At 33.4% G+C, this 21,949-nt stretch overlaps 1 protein-coding gene across 3 annotated transcripts in view; it reads right to left on the bottom strand.

Moving 5' to 3' along the window:
- Nucleotides 1-21,949, bottom strand: part of OTOGL (otogelin like) — a 195,718-nt gene that overhangs the window by 18,622 nt on the left and 155,147 nt on the right. For all 3 annotated transcript variants that reach the window (XM_032296527.1, XM_032296546.1, XM_032296537.1), the window contains 14 exons: nt 20,828-21,005; nt 20,411-20,553; nt 20,141-20,164; nt 19,955-20,047; nt 17,713-17,902; nt 14,781-14,995; nt 6,700-6,841; nt 5,581-5,766; nt 3,120-3,332; nt 2,554-2,658; nt 2,159-2,266; nt 725-826; nt 304-408; nt 179-219 (listed from right to left, as the gene is read on the bottom strand). In XM_032296527.1, coding sequence (XP_032152418.1) covers nt 179-219; nt 304-408; nt 725-826; nt 2,159-2,266; nt 2,554-2,658; nt 3,120-3,332; nt 5,581-5,766; nt 6,700-6,841; nt 14,781-14,995; nt 17,713-17,902; nt 19,955-20,047; nt 20,141-20,164; nt 20,411-20,553; nt 20,828-21,005 — 1,845 coding nt within the window. The remainder of the gene's footprint in view (nt 1-178; nt 220-303; nt 409-724; nt 827-2,158; nt 2,267-2,553; nt 2,659-3,119; nt 3,333-5,580; nt 5,767-6,699; nt 6,842-14,780; nt 14,996-17,712; nt 17,903-19,954; nt 20,048-20,140; nt 20,165-20,410; nt 20,554-20,827; nt 21,006-21,949) is intronic.

The following is a 21,949-nucleotide window of genomic DNA, read 5'->3' as shown; positions in this document are numbered from 1 at the left end:
TAAAATATAAATTATTGGCTATTTCCTAATATCAGAGCACTTTGTTTTAATCTAGTTGAGTACAATTTGATATGGATAATTTTATTAGCTCTGAGAAGAATTTAGAAATGAGAGAGATAAAGGAAAAATAAACAGATTTAAATAAATATGACAAGTCAATCAAAATATGTGTTCTTACCACTTCACAAGTTGGCATAACAAGGTTTTCACAGTTACATTCTGAAAGGCAAAAATCAACATATTTACATTCCTCAAAATAATTAACTTATTATAATAAAACCTTAAAATATGAAAATTAGTTACCACAATGCCATGTTGGGCAACATTGACCAGATACATTTTCTTTCACAAGATTCATATCTTCTGTGCAGCTGAGTAATGGCATAGGACAAAGGTTTGGCTCACATACTAAAAAGAAAAATTACATGGGTAAAGATAAATTTTACAGACTTGCCATTTCTCATTACCTACCATTTAGTTCACTGCCATAAATGCATGGATTAAGATTTCCCAAGTGCTACCTCTCCCACCACCGGATTGCCATGTGTTGGTGAAGTTAAAACAATTGATACATAAACAGGTTCAAAAAGAGTACTGGTGCTAGGATAGCTCATCAAGTGAAAAACTTTGAAAATGGGTCTGATGTAACAGTCAACTAAGATGCACTGGGTTTCTTAAACATTGGACACATGGAAATATTTTTAAATAGTTAATATACACTTACCGCAGTAATACTGAGGACAACAGAAGTGTGTGCTATTAAGATCTACTGTAAGAAATTCCCCATCATTACATATTGGAACAGGTTCAGTGCAAGATTCACAAACTAAGGTGAAAAAAAAGCCAACAGTCAAAGCTGAGTTAAAAATGATGAATTATAATATGAGTTTAAATTATCACACACAAATCAAATCAAATCAATTTTGTTTAAGAAAATAGTAAAAGAAAAATAAGGTGTATCACCTTATTTGGTCACAAAAATGATAATGCTACCTGAGTATATTGCACTGTGCTTTCCAAGCACAGTGACATATAGAACACCATCTTACCAGAAAAGTAGAACATTCAGATTTCCTAGGTAATTTTTTCTTATTATGATCAAAATTTTATTTATTTATTTATTTATGTTTTCTTAATTCACTGTCATTGATTACTTGCATTTAGGGATGAAAATGTAGTAGGCATTTATTCTTTTGGGCTGTTTCAGCATGCCATTTCAACTTTGATAACTATTCTCTGGATGACCTTAAAGAAATGCACCACCCACATGGTTTTGGAGTGACTATCTTTAAAGATGCCTCACATCACGAGGCCACTCTGTAGAAACATAGAAGTAATCAGAATCCCTTTGGATGGAATTTGAGTTATATATCGAGACACATCAACTGAAGAAAAAAAAATGAAGTTGGCTCAGTCATTAGTTACCTCTACCTAGAGCAGCTGATTTCTCTCCTTCCTGGGGCTTGACTGTTCTGCTTTGTTTTGATCCTACTTCCCCAGATTCTTCCAATAATGGGTTGTGCTAAATCTAGCCAGAATCAATCAGTTTTGCCACTTGCAGTCAATGAATCTTAACTGATACAAAGAAAGTGTTTTGATTACTTCTGAATACTATATTAATTATCAAGCAATCTTTGATATAATAATTCATCTGAAAAAAAAAAACTGGAGAATTTTTTCTATTTCAATGTTCAGCTAGCCAGGCAGAATATTTAGCTCCAGTCATTTTCCAGACACTGTTTCTCCTATTCTTTTTTGAGGTCATGATAGCTCATACATGATATACAGGACATAAAGTTTTAAAGATGTCCTATAAAGTCTTTGCAGATCCCATTATTCAAGCTGGTTCTTCAAGGAAAGCCAGTGCTAAACTTTTCTTCAAAAAAATTAGGCATTGGCCTTATTATGAAAAAAAAAACTTGATTCAAATATCTGGGTTATATTTGGACTGATAGATATAGTTTTCGTTGATGGGGAAGGTATTTATCATAATTGTCTAGTCATTTAAAATGTCATACTTTATGATAGTTCTCATTCAGTTGAATTCCTATAACATCAGAATATTGGTTACCATCAGTCCCATAAAATTCACGTTAAATAAGAGATTTTTCCCTGGATCGTCTCTCTTCTTCCAAGAAATTGTCTCTAGAATACTCACCACAAAGAGGGGAAAAACAACAAGGTTCTTCCTGTTGAACTTGAATCATGAATTGGTCTTCTCTGCATTCTGGTGTTGAAACACTGGGGCATTTCAATGGGTCACATTCTGCAGAAACACAATGATATTAGAAAATTTGTATAGCCTGAGGTGATAAAATAATCACATTGTGTTTACTCCTCTTTGAATTTAGTAACAAATAACTTATTTTAAAGTTATTAAGCATATATGTATATATATACATATGATATGTACCAGGTTTAAAAAATTAGCAAGACAGTTCCACAATCTTCTATAATAAATCATTGTCTTGGAGACAAAAAGAATGAGAATCTAATTCACTGTTCCAAATAAACGGTGAACCTCATTCTTAATTTTCTATATTGATTACTTACCACATTTGTACTGTGGACAGCAAGAAAGAGGACTGTGGCCAACAATCAATTTTTGACTATTCGTACATGATGGGATGGTAGTTTCACACAAAGTCATGTTGCATCCTATAAATAAGAAAAACTGTTAAAATATTAGTGAACACAACTAAAATCTGCCAACTCAAAACAGAGAAATGACTGCCAACTCAAAGCAGGGAACTCAAAGCAGAGATATGACTCTCATTCTGCATGTTTTTACACTGCAGTTAACCCATTCAGCTAACAAAATGGACCATATGTGAAAATGCAGCAGTTTTGAGGTTTTTCGATTATCTTTCACCCTTGACTCATAAATCAATGATTTCAAGATCTTTCCTCTTCTCATGTTTTGTTGAGTGTTATTAATTGTAAATAGCCAGTTTTTCATGCTTATTTGACAAAATTGTAATGAAACAAAACTTACATTGAGAAAATGACATTTATGGCACATTTTAAAAATACAAATCATTATATGTGCTCTGCTTTTTCACAAAGAATATCAACATATTTTGTGGAATCAATTGACTATAAGGCTTCTGCATACATACCACAAACTCCCTTTGAACAGCAGGTCCATTTATCAATGATGCCCATGACAACTTCAGCTTCTCGTTCACAAACTGGAGTGGGCTCTTCATCACAGTCAGGTTCTATAGAAATAATGCTTCCATTCTCCAAACATTTGTATAGAGCACATTCATCAATGCACCCATTCCAAATCTCCCCAGCAGTGCGGGGTTGGTCTTCACTATCAGTGCATGCTTTAAAAAGATCAACAGTATTATAACACTCATAACCTGGGCACTAAAATAAATCATGCCACCATGTTTTGGTTTCAGACTGTGACATGACCCAGCAACATAGATGATGTGTCACAAGTCTATTGTTTTTCTCAGGTTTCTCTTTCATCATCCACTAACTTACATTTTTCTTTAATGAAAGTTTATACTTAGTCCACAGAAAATATTTTTTTCTCCCAGCTGGGTGCAGTGGCTCATGCCTATAGTCCCAGAACTTTGGGAGGCTAAGGAGGGAGGAATGTTTCAGGCCAGGAGTTTGAGACCAGCCCGGGCAACACAGAAAGACCTTGTCTCTACCAAAAAAAAAAATAATTAGCCAAGCGTAGAGGCATGCCTGTAGTACCAACTACTCAGGAAGCTAAGGCCAGAGGATCACTGGAGGCCGGGAATTTGAGGTCTCAGTGAGCTATGACCACTTACTCAAGCCTGTGCAACAGAGTAAACCCTGTCGAGAGAGAAAGAGAGAGAGAGAGAGAAAGAAAGAAGGAAAGAAAGAAAAGAATTTTTTTCCTTTTACAACCACCTGTAAATTTGTATGTCTTCTATAAATAAAATGATCTATTATTTTTGATACATTTTAAGTCCTGTCAATATAATTTATTTAGCCCAATCAAATTCAATAATATAAATTTAAATTAATTTGAAAATAGTAACTGTTAAAAATGAGTGGGATTAGAAAACAAGGTAGTCCCTATCTCCTATAACATTTATATCATATGAAAATTCAAAATAATTCTGCTTTAAAATCTAAAAGTAGAAAGTAGACAATCAAGAAAAATATTATTTAGTGACTATTATTTTTATGTAAAAGTTTTATTTGATGATAAATATGACCACCTAGTAGTACTTTTAAGGAATAATAATGATAAATGTTAATGATCTTATTCCCCCAAATCATAAATGATCAACCTTATCCCCAGCTTGCAGTGAGCTCTTATCCTATTTACTATAAAACTAAATCTCATAGATCTCTAAAGAACAAATATAAGCACACCTATATATCCTCAGAGTCTTCCACAGATACTTTCTATACTGGCAAACACAAGCTTATTTCTAAAACTATATATGCATTTCACTTCTCCTTGCCTTTTTCTTTAATTATTCGTCAATTCATTTTCTTTTGACCATAATAAAGAAGCCTATGACTCACAAGTCCTGTGCTGCAATTGTCTCAGTTTTGCACTTTTTCATCTGCCACCACCATGGAGACAATGATCAAAATAAAATTGTTTGAAAATAAAATTAGAAATACCAAATAAGTTCCCTCAGTGTCTTAGTCCATTTTGTGTCGCTCTAAGAAAATACCTGATAGTGAGTAATTTATAAAGAAAAGAGGTTCATTAGTCACACTTCTGCTGGCTGGGAAGTTCAAGGGCATGGCACCAGCATCTACTTAGCTCCTGGTGAGGGCTTTTCTCCTGCCTTGTACTATAGTAGAAGGTCAAGGGAGAGGTGGACAGATGTGTAGAGGAATCAGACATGAGGAGGAAGCTCCCTTTATGACATTCTGCACTTGAGGGAAAGATTCCATTTCTGCTAGAACTAATCCAGTCTCACAAAAGCAATAACTCATTCACAACCTTGAAAAGGAATTAATCTATTGATGAGGGCAGTGCCTCCATGACCTAGACACCTCCCACTAGGCCACACCTCCCAGCACTGCCACACAAGGGGTTCAAGCCTCAGCATGAGTTTTGGTGGGGACAAACCACATCCAAATCATAACACTCAGAGAATAATATGTAATCTGCCATTTCTTACATGCTTACTTTCCCAAGGCATCATGTTAAATGCAAAATGCTTTTTACTAAATTATGTAACCCCACGCTAACCTTATGAGATAAGCACTATAATTTTCCTCACTTTCCAGATGCATGACCTGAGACTCACAGGAGTAAAAGTAAACCACTAATCCATGAAATAACTTGAATTTGAGTTCAGTCCATTATCTACTCTTAATTCTTGATTTGCCATGCTCTTTCCCAGTTATTACAGGCAGAGGTAAAGATTAAAACACATTATCACTGATACTTTTATAACAATTAACTTCTTTTGAAATAATGTTAAAATCAAAAAAACAAATTCATTTCCTTTCTAACACTTAGGCTGTCTTTGATAAATCTTTGTTAGCACATCTCTCCAATGTCTCAAAAATTGTTTTTGTTTGTTTGCCAGATCCCTAAGAAGTCATTTGTGCTCTGCGTCTTACCACACTCTTTCTCTGGAATGCACTGGGTTGAATGTGGCCTGTGAAGAATAGTTCCATCTTTGCACACACAGTCTTCTCTTAAATTCAAACAGGAAGAGTGTCCATAGAACCATTGGTTCAGGCATGTTCTTGCTTCACAAGATCGCACACAGGGTTGATATTCCTTCCCTTCTGGACAACTCAGGGCTTTGAAGAATAGGGGACAAAATTTGCTAATAGTAAAAGCAACCTATTTAAATTTCTAGTAACAGAAAAAAATGTCAAATTTCTTTTAGAAAATAAATTTTGTAAATTTTAGTCTCTTCAAATTCCATTTTTCATTTACTCTGTAACCATAAATCAGAAATAAAGGCATCAATGTGTTTGGTTTTTTTTGCATATTTTTGCAATTTTTAAGCATCTCTAAGGGTCTACTGTTATTAGCTGTTATGGTGGGAAACACTCATCAGATGTACAACAAATAAATATGACCAACAGGCAGCCCAAGTCTGGTTGGAATAAACATACAATCAACTATTATGAAATTATTGCTCTGTGCAGTGAGAAGGGATAACAACAGTTTACTCAGAATTAAAACTGAAATACATTTTCAGTATATAACTCAACCAAATCATAAAAAATAAAAATGTCATATGTTTAGGTTTGATCCTTCACTGTCAAAAGAAATTACTATTGCTGAGCAGTTTATAAACGATGCTTTAGAAAATCCTTATGGATTGTCAATGATTGTAAAAAGTCATACTATTAAAAACTGAATGCTCAGCTGGTGGGATTATAAATTGGTACGATCTCAGTGGAGAATAATTTGACAGTGTCTAGTGAAATTGGAAATGACACGCATTCCCAGTGAATCAGCAATGCCCCTTCTGAATAGTGATTACCACTCAGGGAAAAAAGAGAGGAAAGGGTTGGAAAAGGCACACAGGGAGCTTCATGTGTGACTGTTTTATTTCTGAAATTGAATGATATAACTTTATTTGAGATATACTAGCTTCTTCTTTGCATTTTCTGCTTACTAAATTAGTTTGTGATAAAAAAATAAAAAGGAAGGAAAGAAGTGATTGCAAACATGAAATGTATTTATAATTGAAAAATATTATACAGTTAACAGTTACTTACAGCAGTAATCAGGTGTTCGCCACTGAATACAGATATCAAACTTGTTGCACAGAGCCACATATGCAGAAAGTGCATCACATTCATAATTCCAAAAATAGGTATAATTAATCCACATCTTTTCACAGAAGTCTTTTGGTGAAACCTAGAGAAACATTTTGCCTTGAAATTAGTTATGTACTTTTATTTCTCTGAAAGTCCTAAACTAGACTATGACTATTTGGAAACTCAAAGGGTAGCAAGTTAATATTCATTATACTTCATCAAAGACCTTACATTTTCAAAAATTCTTGATATTAAACATCACTCTAAACACATTTAAGTAAGATAATACCATCTGCACTAATCTACACAAATCTTTCTTATAAAAATGGAAAAGAAAATAGAGTATGTGGACCCAAGCAAAAATTTATTTCTAATATCCACTGTGGGCTACAACTGACTTTTCTATATACTGAATAAGAGTTTGAACAATTATAGATTAAATTGGAAGCTCCCAAAGCATTCTATAATGGTATACAGCACTGCTTATTAAATCAAGTTTATATGCTTCTCAAAACTTGTATTAATATTTAATGTTAGTTACATAATTTGTAAAATTTGGCACGCTTCAATTTAATTAGAGACTCATTTTTTTCCTATAGAATATGTTCCCTTTTGATGTAGAGACATCTAAAATATAAATAATGTAGCTTACTACAATATTCCATTTTTCTCTCAACTCATTATTCAGCAGGTACATGTTAAGTATCTAAATTTAGATGCCAAATTCTGATACAGGCCAAGGTAGCCAATCAAAATACTTAGCATTTTTCATAGCCCATCTTCTTTTCTCAGGGTCTGTATCTATAAAAACCAATGGCATGAAAACAGACATATAGACTAATGGGACATAACAGAGACCCAGAAATACATCCACATATTTACAGCCAGCCAACTGATTTTTGACAAAGGTGCCAAGAGCACACAATGGGGAAAGAAAAGTCTCTCCAATAAATAATGCTGGGAAAACTGGATATTCACCTCCAGTTGAATAGCATTAGATCCTTAACTCACATAATATCCAAAAAATCCACTCAAAAGAGACATGACTTAACTGTAAGACCTAAAACTACAAAACCACTAGAAGAAAACAGAGGAAAAGCTCTAGGACACAGGTCTGAGGGATAATTTTCTTCATATGAACCCCAAAGTACAGACCACAAAAGAAAAAATAGACACATGGGATTGCATCAAACTAAAAGTTTCTGCACAGCAAAGCAAACAGTCAACACAATAAAGAGATGACCTACAGAATGGGAGAAAATATTTGCAAACTACACATCTAATAAAGGGTTAATATCCAAAATACATAAGGAATTCAAACAACTTAACAAGAAAACCAATAACCCAATTTAAAAATGATCAAAGGACCTGCATAGATCTTTCTCAAAGAAAATGTGCAAATGTCCAGCAAGTTTATTATCATTCATCATCAGAAAAATACAACTTAAAACAACAATGAGATATTACCTCACAGTTGTTTAGAATGGCCATTACCAAAAGCACACACACAAAAAATATTTGAAGACGATGTAGAAAAAAGGTAACCCCTGCACACTGTTGGTGGGAATGTAAATTAGTACAGCCATTGTGGAAAACAATATGGAGGTTTCTCAAAAAATTAAAGATAGTACTATCATATAATCAAGCTACCCTACTGCTAGGTACATATCCAAGAAAATGAAATCAGTATGTCACGGAGATGTCCGCACATCCATGTTTACTGTAGCATTATTTGCAATAGCCAAAATATAAAATCAACTTACAGATCTGACAATGGATGAATGAAGAGAGAAAATTTGGTAAATATATACAGTGGAATATTATTTATCCTTTAAAAAGAAAGAAACCCTGTCATTTGTGACAACATGAGTTAAACCAAATAACATGATGTTAAGTGAAATAAGTAAGGCACAGGAAGACAAATACCACATGAACTCACTCAAATGTGAAAACTAAAAAAGTTGATCTTATAGAATCAACCAAGGAATTATGGTTACTAGGGGCTGAAGTGGTTGGGAAGATGTGAAAGGGCACATAAATTTCAGTTAGATGGGCAGAAGTCCAAGAGATCTATTGTACAACATGGTGACCATAATTAATAATGTACTATCGAAAAATGCTGAGAGTAGATATAAAGTGTTATCACCACACAAGTGATAATTACATGAGGTAATGCATTTGTTAATTAGCTAGATTTCATCATTCCACAACGTATATATACTTCAAAACATCACGTTGTACACAGTAAACACATACATTTTTATCTGTCAATATAAAAATAAAATTCATGTTTTTAAAGATGCAGAAAACCCCTAAGATTCAACTTTCTTTTTAGTGTTCTTTGTGAAATCTTCTCAGTTTCCAACCACCTTACTTTGCACAGAATACTTGCTTTGGTCATTAATCAAATGCAATGAAACTGATATTCTAAATCCTCCCTGACCTCAGAAGCCTATATTGCCATTAGGATGTCCACTTGCTTAAAGTGTTGTCTCCTTTAACTTCAAAGGTACCACACTCCGTTGCCTTTCCATCTATTTGATCACTGTCTCTTCTACTTGCCTCTCATTCTGTTTTACTACAGCCTATCCTCAATGGTAATGTTCTCTCACTGAAAATGCTCTCCCCAAGCTCATCTGTTCCCATGGTTTCTATCACCATTTGAGAAATTTAAACTTTTGTCTTGGTTTCTTCATGTGTGAAATAGAATTAATATTAACAACAACTACTACCTAATATTAATGTGAAAATTAAGTAAGCTATTATATGGAAAATGTACAGAAAAAAACCCTGGCACATCATAAATTATCATTATTTTTAAAAATCCATATACTAATAGCTCTTCAAACCTGATCTCTGGCCTCAACTCATCTCCTCTGAACTCCCAAATTATGCTCCAGAGTTTCTGCTGGATGTTTCTACTTTGACGATGCACACAACTTCATCTGCCCAAAATAAAAAATTGTATCCCTTCTCTACTTAGCCCACAAAAGCTGATTCTTCTGTATTCTCTACTTACTTATTAATTGATACACATTTTTATCATTTATTGAGTACCTAACTACATATCAGGCACTGTGCTATGCATAAGAATAAAGGTAAATAAAACAGACCTGTTTTTTGCTTATGGATCTCAACAATGACAAAAACAAAGCCTTTGAATAAGGTGAAGAGAAGCCACCATGCTAAAAAGGATTCAAAGAAACAAGTATTCCAGCAGGGGAAACAGCAAGAAGAATAGCCTTTTGGCAGAAAAAAATTCTTTGAATATTAAGAGAGCTGAGAGGAGGCAAAAATGGTTGGAGTTTAGCAAACAAGAAGAGCTTAGCACAAGATGTGGCTGGAGAAGTACATGGGCCACATCACAGAAGACATTGTCAGCACTGGTAAGAACTTCGGAATGTACTCTAAGTGAAAGACATTGAAGAATTTTAGGTAGAGAAATCACACAATCCTGTTAATAATTTTAAGAGATCATTCTGCCTGCTTTGTAGAGATTTGCAAATGAGGATGAAAGTCAGTGGTAGAAAAATGGAATTATAGGTCTTTGTCACTGGACCAGGCAAGAGATGATAGTTGTCTAGATTCAAATGGTGGTGGGAAGAAATGCATGGATATTGAAATATTTTGGGAGTGGACCCCATAAGACTTGGTGATAGCTTGGATGGCACAGATTGAGACTCAACAAGGCATGAAGAATTTCTTTATCTGGACATGTTACTCTGTGTAAGCTAGAAAGTTGAAGTCATCTATAAATGCTCACCCTCCCTTAGCACTAACATCTAATTGGTCCTTAAATCCTCCCCATTCCATGTCCCAAATGTCTCCCAAATGCCATCTTTCCTTTTTGAACATGCAGCTATCCTCACTTGCTTCTCCCTGACCAGCAGAGTCCACCATCATTTTCCCAAAGTAGATTTGCTTTAAAATAATTCAACAGGGGCGGGGTGTGGACAGAAGTGAGGAAGATAGGCAGAAAAAAAGAGAGGCAAATTTTTAAATGATTTTTTAAATCTGGGTGACGGACACCTAAAGGTTCTTATATTGTTCCCACCACTTCTGTGAATGTGTAAATATTACCGTAATAAAAGGTTACAATAAGCAAATAAAAACTACTCAAAGACCTTTTAATTAGCTACCTTGTTATACCTGTCTAGCCCATCTGCTTCAGGCCTTCATACAAATCTATTGAGCAAATTGTAATGATACTCCCATTTTTTTAGTTCTTAGCTTTCTTTTTTTCTTCTTGCAATAGGACTTTAATGAAAGTAACTCTTAGAAGCAGAAGGTAGAGAAGTGGAAACTTTATCTCAAGTTTGATTAGAGTTCAGCCCAAAGAAGTCTCTATAAACTCAAAATTTCTTTGAAGTATCTTTTTTGAAGTCATGCAAGTTTTACATTCTAGTGCTTAATAGTCTGTGTATTTTAAATAAAAATAATGTCTTAACGCTTGAGACTTTGAGAGAAAAAGAAAAGAAATACACCCTGCCTATCTCATGAATTAATGGATACTTTGGTATTGCATTCGATCCCTAAATATTCACTTAAGAAATCTGCAGTGAATTGAGATATGATGCCAAATATCAAGTTCAGCATGATGGCAATACTATGTCTTCTCTACCTCAGTTTTGCAATATCCAAGAACTATGTGAGTAACAAGAAAATGCATTTTCCACTATTGTATGCACTGTGCCAGAGTTATCACTGAATCATGATGACCAGAATGCAGTTAAAGATGTTGTCTGAAGACACAGGCTACTGTGTGTAGAATCCTCATAAGCTTTGTAAGAGTCTCTTTTAGTTTCTCAAGGAAACATATCTAGAGGCTTTGAGTACCTGAGAGTCTGAAAGTGCTAGTAGTTCCTACAGTCAATTATTTTTATCTTATTCTCAAACTTCTTTTATAATATTTTAACTTGGTCACACTTGAAAGAAAATCTGCTAAATAAGCCAAGTTTGTAAGCTCTTCTTTACCATTACAGTTAAAATAATTCATTTACATTATTCAGGTTTTATTTATCTTTTCTTTCCATGATGAAAAATTACATTTTCAACTCTGACTATAAAAATATTATAGCCATGGCTGGGTGTGGCAGTTCATATGTGTAATACCAACACTTTGGGAGGTCGAGGCAGGTGGATCGCTTAAGGTCAGGAATTTGAGACCAGCTCGGCCAATGTGGTGAAACCCCATCTCTACTAAAAATTCAAAAAATTATCCAGGCTTGGTGGCATATGCCTGTAATCCTAGTTACTGAAGAGGCTGAGGCAGAAGAGTCACTTGAATCAGAGAGGTGGAGGCTGCAGTGAGCCGAGATCACGCCACTGCACTCCAGCCTGGACAACAGAGCAAGACTCCTCAAAAAAAATTTTTTTTAATTTTATATATATATAAAATTATATTGACTATATATGTATATAGCCAATACCTTCTTTAGTTACACTAATTTATATCTCTGTAGCAGATAAAATGGCAAATTAACTTTCTTTTGTTGCAAAAGATATTCAAACTATAACACTTAAAAAAATTGTAAAAACTTATCCCATCATCTTTGAACAGCCTAAGAAAATATAAAAGCAAGATGTTCCTTGTGAAGAGAGTGTTGGATTTATGAGGATCTTGATGGACAAGCCTGACCTTCCAAATGATTCTAAAACTAGTTCTGAAGTTTTCAGCCAAGATTACTTATTATTTATAAAATAAACAATCAAGCAATATATTCTAGTAATAGTCCTTAAATTCTACATGATTGGTTTTTAGATTTTACCTTAGGAATAGTTTTGTAGTTGTTGATTTTGATTTTCCAGCATAAAACACAACATAACTTAGTGCTCATTTTATATTTCTACAATAAACAAAACCCACTCTTTAAGTAAGCATTAAGGTATCTATTATAATTGTTAGATTATCCATGTATGCTAGTGTCCAATTCCTCATGTATATTTGGATTTTAAATTTTTTTGCTGTCAAATTTACTGGAGGATTTTGTTTTGTTTTGTTTTTGAGATGGAGTTTTGCTCTTGTTGCCCAGTCTGGAGTGCAATGACATGATCTCAGCTCACTGTAGCCTTCACCTCCCAGATTCAAGGGATTCTCCAACCCCAGTCTCCCAAATAGCCAGGATAATAGACGTGTGCCATCATACCCAGCTAATTGTTACATACTGGAGGATTTTAAAGGAAAAGTAGAAGCTATCACAGACTAAATGGTATCGTATGTTGCTTCATTATGCATTGAATAGTCAAGCTGAAAGTTTCCTGATATAATCAACCTTTCAAGTTCCCAGTTAAAAATGCAATTTTAAAAAATCATGATGCTTTAAAAAAAAAAGACTAAAGTGGCACTGAAATGAGTTTTAAAGTATTTGCTATTTCTTCATGTTTACGTGTATGCATTTTAAAAATGTGAACATTTAAAACTTATTTTCATCCAAATCTCCAAGTAAAACTGAAACTCCATAAAGATATGCCATTTTCATCCCATGACTTCATACTTTTTGTGTTTTCCCTCAGGGAATGCATAGGGCAGCATCAAAGGTTATTCACAGTGAGCTCCTTCCTGACTTGACAATTCCCTTGCTTCCCTTCCCAGACTCTTCTCTTCATAGATATCGCACCAAACTCTTTCAATATTTTCCTTTCATGGCCTTTAAACCAAATTTTCTCTTGCATATACAGTCAGCCCTCTTTACCCAGGGGTTCCACATCCATATATTCAATCAACCATGGATGAAAATTATTCAGAAAAACCAATGTGAGAGCGATCTGGCTGCAACATGTCACCCTATTGACTGCCAGGATTGATTCAGATGATCTGGCTGGCTAGGCAAGTGTCCCATTACTCCCTCACCACTCCAAGTACATCCCTCCCAAAGTTGTGCATTCAGTTGAAGGCGATGACTATTCCTGATAGAGGACCGGTCTTCGGCCAAGGGTATACAAGCAGCTGCACTCCCCTGCTAGAACCTCCAAACAAGCGCTCAAAAATATTCAGAAAAAGAAATAAAAAGTAATACAAGAATTAAAATTATAAAGATGTAAAAACCAATACAGTATAAAAACTATGCACATAGCATTTATATTATATTAGGTATTATAAGTAATCTAGAGATTACTTAACATATATGGGAAAATTGTGTAGGTTATATGCAAATACTATACTATATTTTATAAAGGGACTTGGGTGTCCAGGGATTTTGGTATCTGTGGGGGTTGTGGAACCAACCTCCCACAGATAATAAAGGACCATTGCATTGATATCTCTGCCTGGAACTCCATCTCTCCCTCTTCTTTCCTGGCAAACTCATACTTCTAAACAATTCAAAGATCTAAAACTCCATGAAGCCTTCCCCAAACCTGTGCTCCTATGTACCTCCATAATGTATATTTTAATGTGTTTGCTCACAGACTTGCCTTCCTACTAGGCTCCTTGAGGGCAAGAAAAGCGTCCTATTCATTTTCTATCAAAGGAATCTAACAGTGATTTTATGTGCTAGATGATCACTAAATTTTAGTTAAATGATACATGAAATAGTGTATTTGTCCATTGTCTTTAGTAATGGATCTTTTTTTTAACAATACAGATTATTTAAAATTCCTATCTATCACTTAAACTCAGAAAGTTGGAGACTAATAAAGATGAAGTAAATTGAGTAAGTGACAGATTCTATTTCAAGTATATGCCTAAGAGGCCAGGATAATAAGGAACTGATTAAAGCCTCACTATCTTGGTTTTGATACTGTTATCAAATGTCATTGATCTCTGTCTCCTAGAGACATTTTTCCATAGGACAAACTTTCATTCTTTTTGAAAGCTGTAGATATAATTCTAACAAAACATAAAGAAAAGAAATAAAATTATCCTTCTTGTGTTTGTAAGCCTGTAAACAACAAATGATTCTGAATTCCGAACCATACTGACAGAAGCTTGGGGGTTTTGTTCTTAGTACAAGAACATCATAGCAAGAACAGTAATGTATTGGCCTTTACTCTCAAGATATATAACATGAAAGTATAATTTATGGTTGCTTCCAACTTACTTTATCATGACATGGAATGAAAATTCTTCTATTTAATAACTCAGTGCAGTGGCTGCAATCATGCTCAGTACAATTCCTAACAGGTCTTCTCATTGTTACTTCAAATGATTTCTCAATTTCCCAGCTCTCAATAAATAATCCTATGTCTTCCATATTTGTAATAATTGTGCCGTTTTGCATCCTTAGATCATCATCTGGATCTTCATTGCAAATTCCTTGAAAGAATATGTGACAGAAGGAAAAAACTTCACTTAAACCAGTGCAGAGAGCACAACAAAATCAGCTAAATAATTGATTTTAAAAGAATGAATGATTTACTGAATGAGATGCCAAGTTTATGCATCCTTGAACTTTTACATTGATAGAACTTTTTAAATCATGTTCTGATTTTTTGATAAAATAGTGCAGAACTGCCTTAACTCAATAAGAAATAAATCAAAGGCCTAGAAGTCAAGATATAAGAAAAGATCAGCGAAGATTAAGAAAGAAGATATTGATTCTGATCCTATATTCTTTCATTGCTACTACCATATTCTAACCTAGTAACTAGTTTTTGAGCCTGACAAGGTACTTTCTACAAGAATGGACATTTGGTGATTGGCTCCAAGGCTTCCGCTTCCCCATGAAAACTCTGCCTGAAAATATTAAATATTTTTATTTCAGGAACTATCAGTGCTCCATCACCTAGTGCACGACATCATTCCAGGTGAGGGCTCTCATTGGCATAAAGGTAATCTTCACTCCCTTGCATTAGCAACTGTTCCACATAATCCAGGCATAAACCAGCAAGCTTGTAGCAGTCACCTAGGCACATCGATTCATTCAACATTGGGACAACTATTGTCAAGCTCAGGACTTGACCTGGGAAATCGAGGACACAGACAATTTCCCTTCCTTGGGATGACATGACCTGTTGATGGCTATAATGGTTTGACCTGCTGCAGCCTCTATCTTCCTTGAGAAAATATAAACTGAAGAAGAGCTTACTTATCATTAAATGCAGGCAGAGCCAAGGAAAGTAATGATACCAGATCTATAATCATACCTTACCCGAATCCCACCCTACTTTAAGACATAATTTTTCTTAATTCCCAAGACCCTGGTCTATAAACTATATGAATACAAATTTTCTTCAAACATCAAATTTTAATCCCCAAAGAGATATATCAGGATTAACAAAGGTTGCAATGTCTCGCTTTTGTAAATACACAGGGTACTACGTGCAATTGAACATTAAAAAAAAAAAACTCAAGTGCACTACATTGTAAAATAGCTACTATTTTTTAAGTCTAAACTTTCCTGGAGAAAGGTAATAGCTAGTAAATATATGTTTTCACTGCAACTTCAGTCATCACTCCAGACTTCATAGTGCTGTGCAGAAAGAGATGTCAATATAGGCCTCTCAGTGCTCAGCCTCTGGATAACAGTCTTACTCACTATAAGTTCTTCAGCTAACACCTAGCCTAGTGGTCCTGACAGCACCCAGACTTCCCTTTAATGAAGCATATTTCTCTCATTGCAGAGATATAGGAATTTAGGGCATGAACTCTGGTTAGCAAAAATGTGATCCTAGCCCTCTCTCTGCAGTGTTTATTTAAGAATCCAGCTAGCAGAGTGGCTGTCTCATAAAGCAAGAGTAATAGTAAAGAAAGATAAAAAACCATAAAAATCAAACTGAAATAATATCCTTCAAAAATGGTAAGTTTTAGGTGAAAACATGCATTTCCAGTCTCAGTAATTACTTAATAATAAGTTTGAATGTAGTATATGTACTCAATAATGGCTATTTCCAAATAATAATCTTAAGTCACCATAGAAATTTATGCTATGTTTAGCATACTCTAAACAAGTGAGAAACTATAAAAACCACTTAAGCAAAAATGTCCAATAAATCTTTACATTTTTAAACAGGAAATTGGGATATTTTATGTAATTTGTTGAGGGCAAGGACTTATTCATTTCTGAGTTATTAGCATTAAGCATAATGTGATCCATAAATTTTTACCTATGGAAGCAGAAGGTGATCCATAAGCTTTTACTCAGTTAATATTTACTGAGATTAAAAATAGATACATTTGTACTAAATCAGCATTTATTGACTGTATGTATTTATGTGTTGTGTTTATATTAACTTTAACATGTCATTCAAACAATCTTGAAAGTAGATATTACTGTCCCCTTTTAAAGATGAGGAAACTGAGGTTCTCTTAAGAGCACACAGCTGTAAAAAGAATAACTTGTGTTCAACTTTCTAGCAGACACCAGAGCCAGTATTCTTTTTATTTCATTATGTACCTACAAATATTTCTAATTTGTTTCCTTTGACTTAAAACTCTTTATATACCTGTGTAATATATTGTAATATTAAACCTAGATGTAAAGGTACATCTAAGCTTTACATTTCATAATAAAACTAGGACAAATATTCTGTACGCTGTGTGCTTTCAAAATAACTTAAATAAGTTTTCCCTGATTTCAAGCTTTTAAAAAAAATTAAGAGGAAACAAAGACATGTAAGCCTTTCAAGTTTCTATGCCTCATTTGTATCACTTATAAATTGAGATAACACTAGCATCTACTTACTAGATCTTAAAATTAAGTGAGTTAAAATATGTAAAATAATGCCTGATGCTTCATTAATGCCTAATAAAGATGAGCTAGTGGAAATACAAACAGCATTGTAGTAATAGCATTAAGCATATATTTTCATAAAATACCCAAATTAAAGTGTTATTTCCTGTATCTTAGCACATTTATAGAAAATTCATTGCTTCCTTCAGTGTTTACATAGGAACTGAAAGTTAATATTATTATCTCAAATATGAAAAATTGGGCAACAGGGTCCAAAATGTCCAAAAATGGGGCAACAGGGCCTATAGTGTGTATGGAAAAAAAAATAAGACAAAATCGAGATTTGAAGGGCAGCACTCACCGCACAGTCCTTCTGTGTAGGATGACAAGTTAAATTGGGAGCTAAAATGAATGTCTATGATTCCTGTAAGATGAGACCACTTTATGATTAGTCCAGCTGGAGTAGTAATTACATACATTGAACCAGAATCCTCTATGGACAGTTCCTGATTTGAAAAGGGCAAAGGCACAACAATGGAATCCACTTCCACCTAGAATAACATAAATATACCTGTTGACAAATGCTTACTTAAATGTACAAATTAGGAGAATAGAGATTATTCCATTTATTCTTATTTAATGTAAACTATTTTTAATGTTTTTTTAAATGTATTTCTTACTGCTGCCACAGCTTCTCAGAGCCTTTAAACTCTTTTATTATTCCTTTGCTGTGCCTTGCTCTAGTCAATATTTGTTCTAACCTCATTGCTTTTCATTTTCCTCAAAATTTAACTTTCTTCCATGTTACGTACACTTTTATGTCTGTTTCCTTCAATCTATGTTTATATTGATAACACCATCCTTCTAATATGAATTTAAGATAATGTTATTTTCCAGATGTTTTCCTTAATCTGGATTCTTTCTTTGATCTTCTGAATCGTTTACTTAACTACAATGCTCATAACAATAATCTGTTAGGCTCATTAAAGATCAATATTCCCAGTGATTCTACTTTCTAGGTTTGCATTGGATTATACACTGTATTTTTAGCATGTACTATATATATATAATATATATATATATATATATATATATATATATATATACAGTCTATACAGGTATTTGATAATACTAATATAGGCAGTCCAAGAATTACACTTTGAAAAACAGTGCTTTAAATAATGGCAGTGACATAAACATGAGCTATAACTAGCAGCAAATTTCTTGAAGTTATGCCTCACCAACCATTCAATGTCTCATCTTTATATTTTGTTCACATTGCTGTCCTTGAACTGAAACATACTTTCTTTCCCTTCCCTCTTTCTATTCTTTAAGATTTGTGACCTCCTCCAATAAAGACCTGTTTGACCTGCCTATAAAGTATAAAACATTAAATTATTCTTCTTTTTATTTCTATGATATCTTGGTCATAATTCTATCACTGCACCTCTTATTGCTTTGTAATCAGCAGATAATTACATTATGCAAATTATGCACAAGTATAAGGTACTTGAGATCAGGATCTATGTTGTTTATCATGTTAAACTCTCACTAAGTGATTTTCAAAAATAATTTGTCATTAGCTGAATACAGTGCCTGACCAGTGAAGGACCAGTGATGAGTTCATCCGGGGCCAAAAAATAAGTCTTTCCACCCAAATGCTCCAAACAATGACATTGATCAGCTTTGTGTTTATTTCCCACCCACTTGCTGTAAGAATATCAACCTCATCAAACTCAAAGGTCTATGCATATGCTATCATTCAAATTAAGTACCTCACTGATATATTTTGTTTTACTTAATTAAATCTTTTAAATATCTTCTGACATTTTTTGGCTCATTTTAATATATTATTTTCAGTCTAGAATCTAAGGACCTATGCTAACAGGTGGAATTATTTCCAGAAAGCACATAGTACCTCAGTCATTTTAAGAAAAATCTTTACACATCACATTTTTTATAAATATATATACTTTAGAGAGAACAACTTAGAACTGAGTGAAGTACTCAGTTCATAACACACTCCTGTTTGGCAAACATATAGTCCTTGAGATAAGAGGTTTTCCTGCAAAACCAAATGGCTCCTTTCAAACTTTTTTATAATGTATTGTTCTTCCTTAATTTATTTCAAAAAGTTAAATATTTTTTTCATATGTTTCTTATTTTAGCTATCATTTATTCACCAAAAAATTAGTGGTGTCAACACTTCAAATCCACTCCTTCCATCTGTTCTTTTTTAATGGTCTTTATTCTGGTGTTCTTGGCTACTAAAATTTTCAACATTATCATCCCTCTCCTTCATATCATTTCCACTCTGTCTGATTTGAAACATGATATTAACTCTGACACAAAGAAGACTGGCTAATCACATTAAATCAGAGATCACTAGCGTATTTAACATGGTCCATGCAGTTAACCTCACAGGAGAAAATATTTGCAATAACTGGAAGATTATTGAGAGAGAAATATAATATTGAGAAACACATTTTTATATTGTCTATGAAATTATTATTATATATAATAACAATCAAATTCCACTGATAATACTTAATTTTTCCTCTTATTGGAAAAAAATGAGAAAAAATTCAACTTTGTTTTCTTACCTTTCTTGCTATCCGATTGACAATTATTTTATGTATAGATGTTGTCATATTTAACTTTTTAAAACAAAGACCAGAAATTCTTCCAGAGGAAGCCTTAATTTGAAAAAAAAAATAAAATTTCTTGGAGTTAAACATAATTGTAGTGATAAACAAAATGAATGTACTAAACATTTTACAAATACTCACTAGCTTTTTTAATGAGTTTCCATTCTGGAAAAAAATAAAGAAATAATTTTAAGTGCATTATTTCACTTTTTAAAACATTATTTGAATTAATATTATATGCCTGTAAATAGATTCATATGAAAGATTTTCAGAAATGTTTCTGAAACATTATCATAAGACCAATCTCAGTGAATTCTTGAGCTCCTTCCTCCTATGAGAATCCCTGATGTTGCAATAGACATCAGCTATAGATTTATGACAAAGTGACTGCAAAAATGAATTATGACCCACCTGATTCATGGAACATTTTTCTATATGAGCAATTATAATTTCACCAGGAATTCTTAGTAAGATATAAGAAGCCATGCTATATAATGCTGCATTATTTCCATCAAATGTAATAATGCTCAGTTCCGACAACATGGAACACCGACCTAAAAAAATGGTGGAAAGTGGATTTAGTCTATTAACTATTTCTATTTTTAGTAATAACTGCTTTTCAAAAAAAATCTGTTAAATTAGCTTTATTATGTTTGACAGGAAGCAACTCTAAAAGTCATATACTGTGAACCAAAAGCACAGTGTATACAAAATCAAAAAATTTCGAGAAAACTCAATTTTGGATTGATGAGGTGAAAGGTTAAAAAAGTAACAATCTCTCCAGATCAAACAAACAAAAAGATCATGATTTAGCAAATGCAGACTTACAAGGACATTCCCACTCAGGGCAGCAGATATCACTGTTCACTTGAACTGGCCTTCCTCGGAAACCACAGTCAGGCATTTCCACGTCCTTTGGGCAATTAAGAGACCAGTTGTATAACTGCCATTCCATATTAAGGCATATGTATTGGCTACAATTATAAACAGGATCAAATTGCTGAGGCTGTTAATGAAAAAAAAATTAGTGGGTTTTTTTTCCATTCTCAACTAATGTTTTTAACTGATTTTAAAATTTCACGTTCATGTTGCCCATGGTGTACATTTATTAAATACAAAATCTTTTGAAAGATAAAGAACTAAAATTTCACTACAATTTTTGTTGATGTATTTAATTTAACCTTTACCTTAATACTGATTGCTATTAGATTGCCCATATATTCAAACATCTGAAGAAAACAATGTTTTCCTAAATTCCCTAGATTAGTTTTTTGCAAGCAAATTTATACAATGACAGCTGACCTTGCACATTATGTTGTGTAAAGCCAGTATATGAATATAACTTCCATTAATGTCAACTTAAAAATTACAACTTAATGCTATCTAAATACTATCTAAACTTTTATTAATACTAACTAAATATTATCTAAACTTAATACTACCTAAACTTTTATTAAAAGTTAATAAATAACATCAGTTTGACAGTACCTAGAGTATATAATTATAAATTAATTTTTACATGTAACTCAAAATGTCTAGGTAAAAAAATAATAAATAAGTGGTAGATTTTTCAAAGTTTATAAATCATATTCCATTTAAATTATGGTAACAATTATAGCAATGCTAAACTAGACATTATTCTAATTAACCCATTTCATTCTCATAACCCTCTGAGGTAGATACTATTATTTTATATTTATTTTATAGATGAGTAAACAGGATAGGAGTTAAAGTAATTTGTCCAAGGTTCCACAGCTAGAAAGTAGTAGAGTCAGCATCTAAGTCCAGGCATTGTTACTCAGGAATCTGTCCTCTTGACCGTTACTCTCTACTGCATGTCTGGGGATTTTGGAATAAATGTTAACAACTATTTAGCAACTGTTACATACCATATACCAATAAAATATCTTCTTTCATTTGCTTTTCCTTAAATCTTTTGGATCAGTTTCT

Source organism: Sapajus apella, unplaced genomic scaffold (genome assembly GCF_009761245.1).
Source record: "Sapajus apella isolate SASKATOON/1434 unplaced genomic scaffold, GSC_monkey_1.0 scaffold2, whole genome shotgun sequence".
NCBI lineage: Eukaryota > Metazoa > Chordata > Mammalia > Primates > Cebidae > Sapajus > Sapajus apella.
This window is presented reverse-complemented; position numbering and strand designations above follow the sequence as displayed.